At 38.1% G+C, this 15,148-nt stretch overlaps 1 protein-coding gene across 3 annotated transcripts in view; it reads left to right on the top strand.

Moving 5' to 3' along the window:
• Window positions 1-14,061, top strand: part of CLOCK (clock circadian regulator) — a 91,180-nt gene extending 77,119 nt beyond the window's left edge. For 2 of the 3 annotated variants that reach the window (XM_069458564.1, XM_069458566.1), the window contains exons 18-20: window positions 64-269; window positions 4,659-4,914; window positions 6,422-7,448. In XM_069458564.1, the coding sequence (XP_069314665.1) occupies window positions 64-269; window positions 4,659-4,914; window positions 6,422-6,601 (642 nt within the window). In that variant the 3' untranslated portion in view covers window positions 6,602-7,448. Of the gene's footprint in view, window positions 1-63; window positions 270-4,658; window positions 4,915-6,421 lie in introns of all 3 variants that reach the window. The other variant, XM_069458565.1, reaches the window with a different exon arrangement.
• Window positions 14,062-15,148: the final 1,087 nt, after the last annotated feature.

Raw genomic sequence — 15,148 nt, forward strand, 5'->3', positions numbered from 1 at the left:
AGAAGCATACTTCCCAAATAACTTTTTTCAGTTAATCTATCTGTAGAATCTTCTCTTTTTCAGCAGAGTCAACAGAATGTACTGAGTGGGCACAATCAGCAGACGTCTCTTCCCAGTCAGACGCAGAGCACTCTCACAGCCCCGCTGTATAACACTATGGTGATTTCCCAGCCTGCAGCGGGAAGCATGGTGCAGATCCCGTCCAGTTTGCCACAGAACAGCACCCAGAGCGCTGCAGTAACCACATTCACTCAGGACAGACAGATAAGGTAGGCGTCCTATTTCATTTGTCATTTTCAAAGTAGTAGATCCATTAATTTAAAAATAATAATTTGATTTTTAAAAGCATGATTTTAATTTGTTTCTCACTGCAGCTAGCATTCTTAGGTTTGAAATAAAAACATAGAATGTATTTTTGCTTAAGGACTTTATAATAGAAGGGTAACCACAGATTTTGTTTCTTGCTCAAAAATGTGCTACTGCAATGTTATAGAATCCAGCTTCTACAGATCGCTGTTATACGCAGTGCATGACAGGCCTTGTGTGACTGTGAAGGTTTTGTCTTTTCCATACAGATGCTAGAGAGTTTTCACGTACTAACAATGGTTAAGGTAGCTTACCTTTTTTAAGATTGTTAAATGTTCAAAATATATTATCTCATTTAATTCTCATTTTAAAAAACATATGTTAGGGTCTTTTGTTTTCCAGATAAAGAAAAGGTGGGTTTTTAGTAATTTGGTCAAGGGCCTATAAAGGAGTGAGGAGGGGGTTCTGAACTCAAACCTTGATGTCTGATTTCAGAGCTCAAGTGCTTAAACATATATTGCACTAAGCTTTTGTGCACTATTCTAGAAAAACAGCCATCTGTGCTTATTTTAGCAGGAAGTCCAAATAGCTGACTTAGAAACAAATTTCTTGAAGAAATGCCATTCATCTGTTGGGAAGCTGTCTTTTAACTATAGGATCTCTGAAGTCTTAAATCTCCTATTTTAAATGCATTTTATTTTTAATCTATTGTATTACAAGTAAGCTGCTGCTTTTATAATACAGTTTTGCTGTTTGTGTTAGACAGTATAATATAGTTTATTAAAATCTTGTTAATAATTTCCAGAGAGCAAAGAAGCTGCAGTATCACATAGGCAATGAGAGCAGGGAGAACTCATTGCTTCTCTTTGGAGCTAAGTTCCTGCAACTTAAAAAGTCCAACTTCTAGCTCTAATATTCAGCCAGAAAGTCTTATGAATGTGCTCCATAGAATTGCAGGGGGCTGGTTTTAAAGCCTGAGAAAAAGACATTAAACTAGAATGCTGCTATGCATTTTGAAAAGTGAACAGTTATTTGTAAACAGCTCTTTTTTTGAGGGTAGGAAAAAAACATTTCAGCCAATGATTGAAGGGCTAGTTAGATGAGTATGGCACAGTCCTTTTTGGGAAAGACTAGACTAGTGAAAGCAATAGAAAGGTAAACAAATCGGTAGTGTTTGGTGTGATGAATACTTACTAGGTATTTAGAGAGGAGGTAGTGAACAGTTCCATGGGTTGAGGCAAGCAGGTGAATAGAGGAGTGTGGTCAAGAAAAGCTTCACAGACCTAGCACTCTGGGAGGCTGAGGCGGGTGGATCGTTTGAGCTCAGAGTTCGAGACCAGCCTGAGCAAGAGCAAGACCCCATCTCTACTAAAAATAGAAAGAAATCATATGGACAACTAAAATATATATAGAAAAAATTAGCGGGGCATGGTGGCACATGCCTGTAGTCCCAGCTACTCGGGAGGCTGAGGCAGGAGGATCTCTTGAGCCCAGAAGTTGGAGGTTGCTGTGAGTGAGGCTGATGCTGTGGCACTCTAGCCCTGGCAACAGAGTGAGACTCTGTCTCAAAAGAAAAGCTTCACAGAGGAGGGGAAACTTGTCCCGTGCCTTAAAGAGCTTGGCTTTGGGTGTGCATGTGGCGGGGACTCTAGGCAGACGGAGCAGTATATATAAAGCTACAGAAGTGTGACTTAAACAAAAATAGAGTAGAGAACGTCTTTTGGTGCCAGAGATGTATGAAGTATTATTACATTTCCATCTTATTACATTGCCATTAGGCAATTCAGGTATTAACTTTGTTTAAAATTACAGAGGAATTAGTACTTAGCACTTCTGTGACTAAGTATACTTTGTAAACATTACTTATTTCTTTGTGCTTTCTTTATTTTTAAAATCTTTAATTCTTTTTTTGTCTTACATTAAAGCATTTGGTTGTGGAGTATATAAAATGTATTTTATGTTCAAGATCTGGCATGGATTCAAAATGAATTATTTATAATTTTATTTTGAAATATTGTTATATACTTTAAACCTAATTGCAGTTATTTCATGCTGCATCTACGATAGGGTCATATGTCAGTTTCCTCACTGTAACAGCCAGTGCTAGGAACTAACTCGATCTCACAGAAGAGGCAAGTGGAAATAATACCGTTCCCTGAAAAGGCATCATTTTTTGTTTTTCTTTTATATGAATAGTAAAAAGGAAGTCGGGGAAGGAGGGAAAATTAGTGAATTCTAGCACCATGGGCACTGTGCTGCATTGATAATTCATAAATTGAGAGTACTGTTAAAATGTCATTTGGTTTTGAATTATGTTTGTAAAATACAACTTTCAGTGTAAATTTCTTCTGTAAACCTAGAGTTTTAAAAAATTACCTCATGATAGCTTTAAGTTCATTCATGAACTGTGTGCTAATGTGGCAAATAAAGCATGTGCCATATATATCCGACTCCCAAGTACCTAGTAATTTTATAAAAAGAAAAAAGTTCATATATTGTTTTTACAGGTTTAACATTGTGTATTGTGATAAAATATACATAACATAAAATTTATTATATTAATCAATTGAAAGTGTACAGTTAGTGTCACATTAAGTACATTCACATGGTTGTTGCCGTCACCCTCAGCCAGCTCCAGAACTTTAAGTCTTCCCAAACCGAAACTCTATACCCGTTAAACAACTCCCCATCCCCCAGCCCTTAGCAACCACCCTTCTAAACACTAACTCCCCATTCTCCCTTCCCCCAGCCCCTGGTAACCTCTGTTTTGCTTTCTGTCTGTGAATCCGACTACTAAGTACCTCATATAACTGGAATCATGCTGTAGTATTTGTTCACTTGTGACTGGCTTATTTCACTTAGCAGGATGCTCTCACTGTAATGTGTATCAGAATCTCCTTCCTTTTTAAGGCTAAATAATACCCCACTGTATGTACATACCACATTTGCTTATTCATTCCATCTGTCAGTGGATTCTTGGGTTGCCTTTACCTTTTAGCTATTATGAATAATGCTACTACCTATGAATATGAGTGTATCTGTTTGAGTCCCTGCTTTCATTTCTTTTGGATATATGATATGGACATAGAATATGATAATTCTATATTTGATTTTTTTGAGGTACTGCATAATGTTTTCCACAGTGGCTGTACCATTTTATATTCCCATCAGCAGGGTCAAGGGTTCCTCCACATTCTTGCCAACGCTGTTTTTTTTTTTTTTTTTTTTTTTTTTTATAATAGCCATCCTGATGGGTATAAAGTGGTCTTTCATTGTGACTTTGCTTTGCATTTCTCTGATGATGAGTGATGTTGAGCACCTTTTCATGTGCCTATTAGCCGTTTGTATATCTTCCCTTTATTCAAGTTTGACCTTTGCCCATTTTTTAATTGGGTTGATTGTTGAATTGTAGGAATTCTTATATATTCTGGTTATTAGCCCCTTATCCAGTTGCTCACTACACAAAGATCCAACTATTGACACAACGAGAGGATTGCCAAGGAAGAAAGGAATTTTAATGTGAAAGACGTCTGTTGAGAGAATGGGAGAAATAGTCTCAAATCTGTCTTCTAGACCAACAGATATCATGGGCTTTCTAAGGAGGGGCCGTGTGATTTGGGGCAGGTCGTGGGGGATGGTGATTCTTGGCTTCAGGGATTTTACTCTGGGGCCTTGGGAATCTCAACTCCTTGATCTTGTAAAAATTCCACCAATTCTGGGAAACAACTCAAAAAGTTCAAGGAGTTTAGCTAAGGGAGGTTATAAAAAAACATAGGGGGTCATTGAAATTTGTTCATAGAGTTGGCTACATTATCACATACATGATTTGCAAACATTGTCTCCCATTTGTGGTTTGCCTTTCACTCTGTTGATAGTGCACAGAAATTTAATGCACAAAAGTTTTAATTTGATGTAGTCCAGTTTATCTTTTTTTCTTTCGTTGCTTGTGCTTTTGGTGTCATGTCCAAGAAATCATTGTCAAATCCAATGTCATGAAGCATTTCTCCTGTGTTTTTTAGAGTTTTATGTTTTGGCTCTTATGTTTAGGTCTTTGATCCGTTTTGAGTTAATTTTTGTATATGATGTGAGGTAAGAGTCCAGCTTCTTTCTTTTGAATATGGATATCTAAATTGTGGATTTTTGTCATGTTGATTTTGCTATATACATTTTTTGCTTGCTATCCCAAAGGGAATCTTTAAAAACATGAAACAAAATAGGATATAAAGTTTTTAAAAAACTGGGTTGGCAATATCATGGGGTATTATTACATCTTAAATAAGTATTCAGCCCACTGCCTTTTAGGATGTATACCTTGTATTTTTGACTCCAACTTCTTTTCTTTCTTCTAACAGATTTTCTCAAGGTCAGCAACTTGTGACCAAATTAGTGACTGCTCCCGTGGCTTGTGGGGCGGTCATGGTGCCCAGCACTATGCTCATGGGCCAGGTGGTGACCGCCTACCCGACCTTCGCCACGCAGCAGCCACAGTCGCCGTCGCTGTCGCTGACGCAGCAGCAGCAGCAGCAGAACTCGCAGGAGCCGCAGCTGGCGTCGGTGCAGCAGCCATCTCAGGCGCAGCTGCCGCAGCCCCCGCAGCAGTTTTTACAGGTAACCAACCCTCCCCGGGCAGGCCGGCTCCGACCCACTGACTCTGGTATAGCGAAGTTAAGCATTTAATGAACGGTTTTGTAAACGACCTGAATGAAAAACTCATAAAAGCTTATTGTACAGTTGAAATCTCCACAAAGATAGAAAGCCTGTCCTGTTTAGCCATGTTTTTCTTCCCTTCCTCAGTGTCTGGAAGACTAGTCCTGCCCTGGGCAAACTCAGTTATCTGAACTGCTGGGCAGAGGAGCGGCCACTTCACATCCAGCCTGTTTTCTCTGTCTTGGGCAAGAGTTTCTGGAATTTAAACAAAGGCATCTTTCTTTCTCTTTCTTTCTAGCTGCCCATCAAACTGTACTCTTTTCAGAATAGGAATTTCTTTTTATTATAGTAGTATACATATTAAATTATTTTGTTGGAATAAATTTTATTGTAATTTTTCAGTTGTAAATCAATATCAGAGGAGAAATACTGTGGAGGGAGCAGTATATGTATGTCATTAAGAACTTGAGCTCATCTTGGACTCAAGGTTCCATCTATTTTTTTGAGACAGAGTCTCACTTTGTTGCCCGGGCTAGAGTGCCGTGGCGTCAGCCTAGCTCTCAGCAACCTCAAACTCCTGGGCTCAAGCGATCCTCCTCCCTCAGCCTCCCGAGTAGCTGGGACTACAGGCACGCGCCACCATGCCCAGCTAATTTCCTTTTTCTGTATATTTTTAGTTGTCCAGCTCATTTCTTTCTATATATATATTTTTTTTTTTTAGTAGAGATGGGGTCTCGCTCTTGCTCAGGCTGGTCTCGAACTCCTGAGCTCAAACGATTCGCCCACCTCGGCCTCCCAGAATGCCAGGATTACAGGCGTGAGCCACTGTGCCTGGCCAAGGTTCCAACTTTGCCCTCATTTTTATGGTGCTTTTAAATAATAATATTAATAACTAATCTTTACAAAAACCCAACTTGGCAGACTTTATTCCTACATAGGAATAAAGAAACTGAGGCCCAAAGAAGTGAAGAGCTTGAGCAAATGACACATCTAGTAAATGGGGCAGCCCGAGTTTGAGCCACACAGCCCCCCTCAGAGCCCACACCTTGGGCCACTTACCTGCGCTGCTCTAACTAGCTGAGCAAACCAGTGTGCAGTGGCATTTTCCATTTGGCCCCAGTATTCATGGTTTACATAGCTGTGCTCAAATTTTATTCTGTTTAAAATACAGGTCTGTAGGACATAAAGGAAAAGAACACATGTAGTTTGTCTTAAGACATAGATTGCTTCCTACACCATAAAACCTCCAGTTCAGATTCCTTAAATAAAATCCTGTCATACTTCCAGAAAGAAGGAAAGCCTCATAAGCATTTTCCAAAATATGATTTTTAAAGTAGAGAACAAAAATCACGTGGGTCATGTAGAATTTCAGGATCCTGTCCCTACAGACAGTGGACAACTTGAGTAACTCTTATGTGGACAGTGTAATGGGGGCAAAGAAGTATTGCATAATCCATTTGTTTTTCAGACTTCTAGGTTGCTCCATGGGAATCCTTCAGCTCAGCTCATCCTGTCTGCTGCGTTTCCTCTGCAACAGAGCACTTTCCCTCAGTCACATCACCAGCAACACCAGTCTCAGCCACAGCAGCAACTTAGTCGGCACAGGACTGACAGTTTGACTGATCCTTCCAAGGCTCAACCACAGTAGCACACACTTCCTCTCTGACATCAAGGGAGGAAGGGGATGGCCCAAAAAGAGTTACTCAGATGACCTGAGGATAGGAGGAGAAGTTCAGCAGTTTCATGAGATGCAGTCTTGAATGGTCTAGTTCCTGGAATCGGCAGAGAAAATGCTGCCTAGTGCTACAGATGTATATTAAATACCAGCCGGCAGGAAATGATCATAGGGACACAGCCAATTCTGACAGTGTTTTAGTTGCCCAGATGTTTTCTGATGGAGAAAGAGTATATTGCCAAATGTTAAGAAGCTCAGCTATGAAACGACCTCCAGTGAATCAGAAAGGCGCTAACAATGTTAGTAACTTTTAGTGGTTCTGTGCCTGTTATCAAGTGTTACAGAGGACACACCACTGCCATGCCAGGGGTCTGCCCACAGTGATGCCATGAAGACAGTCCAGTAGACTCAGCAGTCCCCACCCCCAGCCCAGCTCCTCTCCCTTTTCAGATAATGACGGAACAGTAATTACTTTCAGAATGTTGTGTAGGTTCAAATTCTCTGTGTACAGATGTTGTAAAGATATGTATATGTCTGGATAAAAGGAGAGAAAGCAAAATGTTGTATGCTGCATGAAAGCATTATCTCTTCCTTATAGGTGTGAGTACATTTCCTTAGATTCTGATACCATGTGCAAACTGATACATCCTGTTTTTCCTTTTGTTTACAACACGGTAGTGTTCTATTCATTTTTCCAGGGCACAAGTCTTTTTGTTCATACTTTGGCTGTGATGTCACAGTTTGTTCAGTGAGGTATGATGTGCTGCTGGGAATGGATTATTTTTTTCAGGTTAAATTATTGATACAACAGGATTTTCAAGTTATTCAGATATATCCCTCATTTCATTATTTGTCAATTATGTTTGAAAATAGTATTTGCACTGCTTTATTTTAGATGGTTGGGATTTTTGATTGCATATTTTGATATAGTTCATAGTTGGAAATATTTGTGTAAATGGTTTTCAACAAGCCTGAAAGTAATTTCAAGAATGTTTCAGTTATAGAGGTAAAATTTGCACACAAAACACCTTAGGCACTTTTTAACATTCTCAGTGGTGGGAATTTTAACTTTTAGGATTTGTTGGAATCTTTTTTATTATCCTTCACAATTTCAATGCTTCTTTCAGTCAGAAATTATTCAGGGTTATTTGAGGGGAAAAAAAAAACCCATAGTGCCTTGATTTTAATTCAGGTGATAACTCACCATCTTGAACTCATTGTCTGGTTTCAGTAGCAGTTTTGAAACCTTAGTACATTTTTAACAGCATGTGGGTATCAGTGTCATTATTATTCTCCTAAGTTCCTTTGAAGACTGCTATCAGTTTCTTGGACTGGAGGTACAAATAATTTAGAAATAAAAGATGATAACCTAACACTATCACAGTTATTAATGTGATTCCAATATTGTTTCCCAAATCAGCATCTTTCTTTAAAGCTAAGTAATCATTTAAGAATTACCAGTATTTGCTCAATATGATCTTGATATTCCTACAAAGCAAAAAGAAGGGGTAGGAATTTGGCTTTGCCTTCACTGTAGCACTAGAATATTGTAACTCACATGCTTTCTAAATGTGAACTAAGATTTCATTTGGCAATATCACATGCCTAAAGGTAATAAATTCTAACATAAATTCTAACACAAATTACATACATTAAAAAAACAGTTCATAGATTTTATGGTACTAATGAAATTTACAGCTATAGAACAAAAGAAGATTAATGGAAAATACATTAGAATATAAAAAATGATTACTTAGGAAAGCGTGGAGAACAAGCATAATAAATCAAAATTGAACTTAAAAGAAAATGTATAACAGAATTTAGGTTGTTAAACAGAAAAAGTTTTATGCAATGAAAATAACCTAATGCAAAATTGCTAGTTAAGTCTTAAATCAGTTCTTAAGACTTCTCTGTCCTAAGATTTGCTGTCATCCTTAAGGGATATACTTTGTCTTTCTGTGGAAAACTGTACCTGGCCACAGTTAAATTTGAAAAGTAATGTTGAAAAAGAAAACAACCAAAGAAAATTGGTACCTACCTTTCTACAAAAGGAGTGTGACTAGATACCAATCAATAATTAACATATCAAGGAGCTCTTCTAGCTAAGTGATCGTCCAGAAGAGATCTGTAACATTCCCATGAATATCAAGAATAGTTGTCAGAGTATGTATGTCCTTGAGCATACATACACAGAGACAAACGGATGTAGAACGCGGCAACAGCATTGTTCTCCCCTTTCAAATTGCCTTGTGTGACCTTATGCCATTCCATATATGTCTGAGTTGTGCCTCATTTATTTATTGGCAATACCTAGTGATATGGATGTAGCTAACAAAAGATATGAGTAACTATTACATTAAGACTTATCCTCTAACTACTATACTTAAAAGAAAGACGGTGAACTGGGAGTACTAGGTACTTAGGTTGACAGAAGCAAAGCGTAAGACAAGCCAAAAGGTCAATCTGTAAACTGTTTATTTACTCACATTCTCCTGCCCCAACCCCTTCAAGTATTTTCCATCTTCACAAATATCTGGGAAAGAAAATTTAAATTTATAATTTTTGTTGTTCTTCACAGCTCATCTTTTTCCTGCTTGGAATTAACAGTTGCTTATTTGCAGGAGCAGCCAGCTGCTTTCCCTTCACTGTCCGTGTGAAGTGTGTCGGAAGCACTAGCTGCCCGTTGGCTGCTGCTTTACCTTCGTTTCCTCCTCTTACATTTGGGTTGCAAAGCTGTCCCTGCCCCTCCCCCGTGACACCTGAGCGTTCAAATGAAGATTCAGCACTTGTCTGTTCTTCATTTCTGTAGCCAAAGTTGATAATTAAAATCCCAAATCTAAATCCTGAAAAGATACCAAATAGAAACACCTTTCAGCTTCTTAAAAAATCTTATCTTCCCTCTGCTTTACTCTCACATGTATGCAGTGTTTCTTAAAAACACTTATTCTGTGTGGCACTTTTTAGGTAGCTGTTGAGGGTAAGGAAAAATGCTCGCTGCTCCGCAGTTCCTCATCTTGCTTTGGACTGCCTTGGCCTTGGGGGAGTCAGTGTTGCTTAACAAATGCAAGTGAGAGCTCCAAGGATTAATCAGGTTGCTGCTGAGAGTGTTGTCGAACCACAACCTACTCCCTCTTGGGAGTGGAGGATATTGGAGGCGCAAATGTTGGAACAGGGGTAGCATGTAAGTAAATACTACAGTTCAGCCTCTGAACATCCTAAACTGAGGGGGTGGTTTTAGAGGGCTGTGCTCTCCTTTGGCACTTAAATCTGGCTTAGGAATGTACTAGTAATAAAAGGATGCCAGTGATTTTGAACAGTTTGTTACAGAATACTCAGTATAGAATAGTGAAAATGTTTGGATTCTTCAGAAGTGCTACAGTTGTTGGTTATTGCCTTAAAAGCAGTCTGCTTGAAGTCTGAGCACTGAAGCAGTCCAGCTCTGTAACGGGCATTGTGTTGAAGGGCGGTGAACCCTTGTTCAAGAAGCCTTAGAAAGGGACCCTTAAAACAGTATTTTACACAGACAGGTGAAAATTCTTTTAAACTGGATATTAGTCAACATGTTTTAAAATGTTTCCACTACATTGAGGCAAATGTTTTTTTAAGTGGAATGCAAATAGCATTTTGCTTTAGAATTTCTTTTTTCTTTGTTTCTTTGGTGATTGAAAGTTCATGGATGAACATTTGTGTGAAACTCTTATCTGTGGCCGTGTTCTTAGTCACACGAGAGTCCATGTTGGAAGGTGTAAACACTGGATATTAACATTGCTGAGCGAGTCTAGCCAGGGGTAAGCTGATTGGAATTTTTGAATGGTAGAGAAGAAACAGCACAAAGGCACTTGCCATTTTAATAGTGATTGGAGAAAGAGAACCTTTTAAGTTTGTTTGCATTGGGTGAGCATTCTTCTAAAAGGAGCTTCTGAAGTCATTGCAAAGGAAAAGAGTTGACTATTTTTATAGCATATTTAATATATTTGTATATAACTATGCGTATAGTAGGAACCCTCCACATGCCCCCCACTTTTCTAATTTACTCCCCCTTTTGCCATAGCACTAGTATAGCCTCATCCGCATGGGTAATGTGCCTATCGTCAGCCTACCAAAAGATAGTGCTGCTGCTTTTTGAGACAGGTGAGAAGACCCAACTCTCATGCCTGGGGATCCTTTATGGGAGGAATAGCACATACTTTTAAAGCAACATACCACAGTCTAAAAGCATCATTTTGAAATGTAACAAGCACTTTATTGCAATTATTCATTTTGATAAAGTTTATTATCTTAGGCATTAACCATTTCTAAAGGATCCCCAAATCATCACTTAGGTGAAATTTTAAATGACACATTTCTGAGAAATGTTTAGATCCAGTGAACCATAGTAGGTTTATGGGAGTGATTTCAAGGTAGCCAAATGAACTTTGACTTTTGTTTTTGAATGTGGTGGAGTCAAGAGATTGTAGATGCCTAGTTCCATTTAAACACTATTGTAAACCTATCTTGCCTATTGTGTGGACACCAAAAGAGACCAATGAGCCTGTTTATTTTCAGAGGTCTAGGGAAATTGCATCCGCGTGAGTAGATATACAGAACTAATCTAAAAGTGATTGGTAGTACTATTTTAGAATACAATAATTTCAAGAATTATTCTGAGTGTTTTAAATGTGCCCTGAAATGTTGGCATGTCATTTCAGCGTTTCCATTTGAATTGCTCTTGTAATATTTTTGCACAAAAAGGACTGAGAAAAAGACTACTTTGGTTAAAGGGAAAAAAGTATAATTTGGTCTTACTTTAATGTCTCCTGTGGAAACACCGGGGATGAATTTTGTTGGTACAGTTATTAATTCAGGATATTTAAAAGTGTTGAACTCACAAGAAATTAAGCAAACTTGGATATTTAAAAATTAAAATACTTTCTTTCCATGTGACTGTTTTGCATAGTTTTTTTTCCCCATGTCATAACACTACATTCCTTGTTTTTCTTAAATAAAAATAATACTTTGTAGGTTTTGAGTGTTTTACAATAATTTGTAAGCTACCTGGGCTTTCCCAGGGAAACATTCTTTAGCAAAATAGGAAATAGTTTATGAAGAGACTATTAAGTGAAATTCCACCACCACCACCACCAGCAAACACTGAGGTGCTGCACTAAGTGACAATCAAAATAGTAAGTATTTAAGAAAGAACTTAGAAGGTGGTTGAAAGAAGTAATTGCTTTGAAAGCAGTTCTCTGGGTTTCTTGAATAAAAATGGCTAAATGTATTTATTTATATTTTTAAATATCTTTGTGTTTGGTTTTCTCATCAAGGTGATTTCAGTGTCATGTATTTAATTTGTGGTTTGTTTTCCGTTTTGCATTGTAATCTTAGAGAACTGGCTCTTACTTGGGGTACAATTATTAATTAGCCCTCATGATGATGCCTCATGGACAATCTGAATCTGTTTTGCTTCAGGACAGCAGTGGAGGGCCCAAAGCCAGATGTCCCTGCACTTCCTTCCTGTTCTCAACTCATTTAAGAAAAAATTTATAAAGGTAACTCCTTTCAAATCTGCTTCACACAGCTCCAACCTTTTTCTAGTTTCACTTGCTGCCTTCTCTATTTTATGGGCACTTTTTCTATGATTACTTCCCCAACACAGCCAAAGGCCAGTATGACGGAACCCGTGGCACATGTTGCCTCTATTTTGCCCATTTTGGGAAATGTTAGTAAAACAAACAGCATCTTTTAATGGCTGTCATTATCATATCCTTACTAAAGTTCATTTAAAGTCCTTAAATACAGGTGGAACAGTGTTTACACACTGAAAACTTCTACAAAAAATGTTTGCTGTCTTCAGTATAGTGTTCTTTGGTCCTTTAAAAACGTAACAAAACCTCCATATACAGCACCGTCCAGTAGAGCAGTGTTTGCACATTTGAAGCCTGGACGTTGGAGGATCCTTCTTGTTCACATGCACTGGATTCCCAGAGCAGCTCTGGGGTCCCGCGAGCTGGGTACAGCACACAGCTTAGAGAGTGGTAATTATAGCATGTCAATCACATGTTGGATTTAATGATGTAAAAAATGTTTCTTAACTCTGAGGGTCAAAGTGAAGATGATGATGTTTTCAAATAAATGCTTTTAAATTTCTGAGGAAACAAACTGTGACATCGCTTTAAAAAATGACATTCAGATGTTTTTAATGTTGTTTTTTGAGTTGGCCTGGACTGGTACAAGTTCACTGCTGGCAATGGTTGTGCCAGTACCAAGAAGTTAAAATGTGGGAAAAGCTATGTTATCTTCAAATTGATATATTGTAAAACTAGACAATCATCTTCAAGTAAAAAATTGGCCAGAAAATGTCTTAAATATTGTCAGCCAGAACAGGTATAATTTTAGACCATCTAGCATTGTTTTGAAATTTATTTTACTATGGCATTATAAATTGGAGAGGGGCCTCAGTATGGCACTTTCATATTCAGTCTATGTAAAGTTGAAGCCCAAAGATGAGTTAAATTCAGTGCTGTATTGAAACCAGTTAGTGCAAAAAAGTTTTCTCTTTGTAAATTTTTAATTGTTGACATCAGTTGGTAGTTGTGTAAAAACATGCACCAAATTCTTTCTCATGTTCTGTGTGGTTCTTAATGTGATATTCTTGACATTGTTGTCCTTACTGCTTGGTTCTTGGTTTTAAATTTAAAAGTAGATGTAGCCTGTCATTCTTACTTCCAAAACAGTGGAGCTATAAATGGCTAACTGATCTTGAGATAAGAATACTTTTTTTTCCTAAAGCACTTTTAATTGAAATCCAAATTGATTTATAGAAATGAGACTGACATTTTTCAGGTGGTGTTTTCTGCCAAAATCTTAAATTACATAAAGCATGAGGGATAACGAATGGTTTCAACGGTGCTATATTAGGTTCTCTGGTTTTCATGAGCTGATTTTCGTGTTTGGAAATACAATATTGTATAAAATATGTGGATCATTTTGTTACCAATTTAATATCGCCATTTTAATTTGGTGTAACAATTGGTTACACTTGTTTTTCAAAGCTATCCTTTGAGAAGAAAGTCAAAATGTGTACTAGCCTACCTCCACTCTGCCTCTTGCTGTATGACCGTTTTTCCAGGTTTGATGTGCATAGCTTTTAAAAACTACATGTACTATTATAATGCTCTTTCCCATAGACTCTTGTAATGTATTCAGAACCTAAAATTATAGCAAAAGAGCCAAGCAGTAGCATTGTTTTTTTTTGTAAATGTAAAAATAATTAGAACTAGACTTTGTTTTCTTCTTCAGTTTTAAAAATAAAAAATACCTCAGTGCGATATAATGTTTTTCAGTATCACCTGCATTTCTCAAAAAATAACACCTGCTTCATGTGGCACATAACTTGTAAGAATCACATTATTTTGGATTTTAAAGACTATTAAATATTTTAAAATCACTACCAATGATATTTTCCTTTCTTTTATTCAACAATAGAGCCTAACTGCATTAGCGATTTTTACCTTGTAGGTCTGACTTATCAAATTTTCTCAAAGGAGTTATGTCCTGCTACGTGGCTGTGGTGCCTCAGAAAGCTGTGCCGTTACTCACACGATAAGCTAACGGGCTCCCTGAACTGGTGCGTTTAGGCTATGATGGTCCCAGCTCCTTCCTACAAGGAATTCTCCTTTCTGACCAAGACAAGAAGTATTAATGATAATTCCTCCCTCTCTCTGTTTATAATAAGGTAAGGCAGTACTTTGGGTGTCTAACCAGAGTGTGGACCTACCCTGAAATTTCTTTGAAGTGCTTTATCTTAATTCATGTGTTTCTCCACCCTGTAATACATACTTTTTACGGTAGAGAACTCCTTAATAAGTTTCCAAAAATGACCTTTTTTTCCTTCATCAAAATACGCTACTTCTAACTCAACATGTTTTTTTTTTTCTTTTTTTTTTTGAGACAGTCTTGCTGTATTGCCCGGGCTAGAGTGCCGTGGCATCAGCCTAGCTCACAGCACCCTCAGACTCCAGGGCTCAAGCGATCCTCCTGCCTCAGCCTCCCGAGTAGCTGAGACTGTAGGCACATGCCACCATGCCTGGCTAAGTTTTTCTATATATATTTTTAGTTGTCCATATAATTTCTATTTTTTTAGTAGAGGCAAGGTCTCGCTCTTGCTCAGGCTGGTCTCGAGCTTCTGAGCTCTAGCAACCCTCCTGCCTGGGGCACTCTTGAGTGTGTGAGCCACCTGGCCCCAACTCAACATTTTAAAGCTACTTATACTAGCGGTGGACCTCTTCTGCATGTCTTTACAATAGTAGCCATCTCTCCTCAGAGTTACTATGCACAACAGTGGCTGCATTGACCATGCTGGGTTCTTTCACAATCTCTTCAAATTACAAACTACATTGTGGACCTCTGCTGTAGCTCAGTAAACCTGAACTGCTCTGGCTCTGCAATCGTACTTCACACAAGGAACATGTGGACGTTCTTATAGAAGAACTGTCTTTCCACTTGTAAAGATGCTATTAATGTCAGTGTTACTGCATATTA

Source organism: Eulemur rufifrons, chromosome 24, assembly GCF_041146395.1.
Source record: "Eulemur rufifrons isolate Redbay chromosome 24, OSU_ERuf_1, whole genome shotgun sequence".
NCBI classification, from domain to species: domain Eukaryota; kingdom Metazoa; phylum Chordata; class Mammalia; order Primates; family Lemuridae; genus Eulemur; species Eulemur rufifrons.